The 1,503-nt window shown below is 62.6% G+C and overlaps 1 protein-coding gene across 1 annotated transcript in view; it reads left to right on the forward strand.

Moving 5' to 3' along the window:
* The window catches only part of SLC15A3 (solute carrier family 15 (oligopeptide transporter), member 3), a gene marked incomplete at its 3' end in the record, with an annotated part of 10,235 nt that overhangs the window by 3,260 nt on the left and 5,472 nt on the right, over nt 1-1,503 (forward strand). Inside the window, exon 3 of the mRNA XM_014539183.1 lies at nt 338-485. Coding sequence (XP_014394669.1) covers nt 338-485 — 148 coding nt within the window. The remainder of the gene's footprint in view (nt 1-337; nt 486-1,503) is intronic.

Below are 1,503 nucleotides of genomic sequence, written 5' to 3' on the forward strand. Positions count from 1 at the left end.
GCCAAATATCAACAGTACAACGATTGAAATTTCTTTTGAGAGCCGAATTTTTTAAACTTAAACTATATAGGTAGGTACATTGTTATGAACTTAATTAGGGTCCTCCTAAGGCTTAGGAAGAGCCACACTCAAGGGGCCGGCGTTGTGACTGGTCACCTTCCCAAAGGCAGTGGCCGTGAGGACGCGGGCGCTGGTGATGGCGCTAACGGTGGAGTGGAGACGGGGGTGGCGTCGGAGGGGGGCTGTGGTTACCGAGGCCAGGGGAGCGGGTTAAATTAGGAGGTGAAGCCGTGGCCACATGCAGGGATGACACCCCCACTTTATCCGCTGCCCACAGAGACCCTGAAGGGGCCCAGCTGCTGCCTGACCAGAGGCCGCCCCAGCCTGGCGCTTCCCCCCAGCAGGACATCGCCAACTTCCGGGGGCTGGTGAGGCTCCTGCCCATCATGGTGACCCTGGTGCCCTACTGGATGGTGTACTTCCAGGTGAGCACCCCTGCCCCTCACTCTGCGGGGACGGGCTCCCCAGGCCCCTCACTGGTTTCCTTTCTCACCAGAGAAGCAGGGCAGCGGAAAGGGGGAGGGTTTGCAAAGTGAGCAGCTGGCTTAGGTCCTTAGTCAGCCCCCCTCCCCCAGGGGTGGTGGAACACGAGGCGCGAGGCGCTCCGGGGCCAGGCCTTGCGCCCGTCTCTCTGGGCCTTGGCGCCTCGTGCGAATGAGAGCGTGGACAGAGGCTAGGGGCCCCGCCCCGTCAGCTCTCCGGGATGTGGCGTCCGAGGCCCAGACCCCACAGCGAAGGAGGGGCAAGCTCAGTGCACTGAGTGCTTTGTAGCAGTGGCTCCTCCTGGCTGTGCCTCAGTGTCTCCTGCAGAGCTTTTAAAAAATAAAATCCCACCCCAGACCACTGAGAGGGAACTGCGGGGGGAGTGCCTCGTGGAATCAGCTGCTCAGACACTGGCCTCTGCCTCTCGCACTGCCCCGCGGCGAAGATGAGCAAGTGTGCGTGCATGTGTGTGTGCGCGCGTGTGCACATGTGTGCATGTGTGCGCGCGCGTGTGCATGTGTGTGCGTGTGAGTGTGCACGTGTGCGTGTGTGTCCATGGCTGATTCTCAGTCGTACTGCTGGTCAGGATATTGACATCCTTCCACACCGGTTGATAAACAGCTGCTGCCCGCAGCCAGCACCCGCCCCGGCCCAGGCCCTCCTGTGGGCGCACCAGGGCCCCTCCATTTTATAGCATCTAAAGGCGCACAGCCTGCGCCGTCACCAGGTGCAGAGCCACTCCAGTGGGTCAGCCTGGGACTTGCTTGGCCTCTGTCATGAGCCCGCCCGGGGGACAGCGTGTCATCGCTTCCCCGTGTGGGAGCCCTCGGCCACGCCTGCTCCGGGCCTCCCTGGAGACAGCAGGTCCCACCAGCTGCGCCCGCTCTGGAAGAGAGCCGCCACGCAGCGCACGGCCAAGCCTACTTCTGGGGAACAAGGCGGGTGGGAGGTCGTGCCCCC

Source organism: Myotis brandtii, unplaced genomic scaffold (assembly GCF_000412655.1).
Source record: "Myotis brandtii unplaced genomic scaffold, ASM41265v1 scaffold2089, whole genome shotgun sequence".
Taxonomy (NCBI): domain Eukaryota; kingdom Metazoa; phylum Chordata; class Mammalia; order Chiroptera; family Vespertilionidae; genus Myotis; species Myotis brandtii.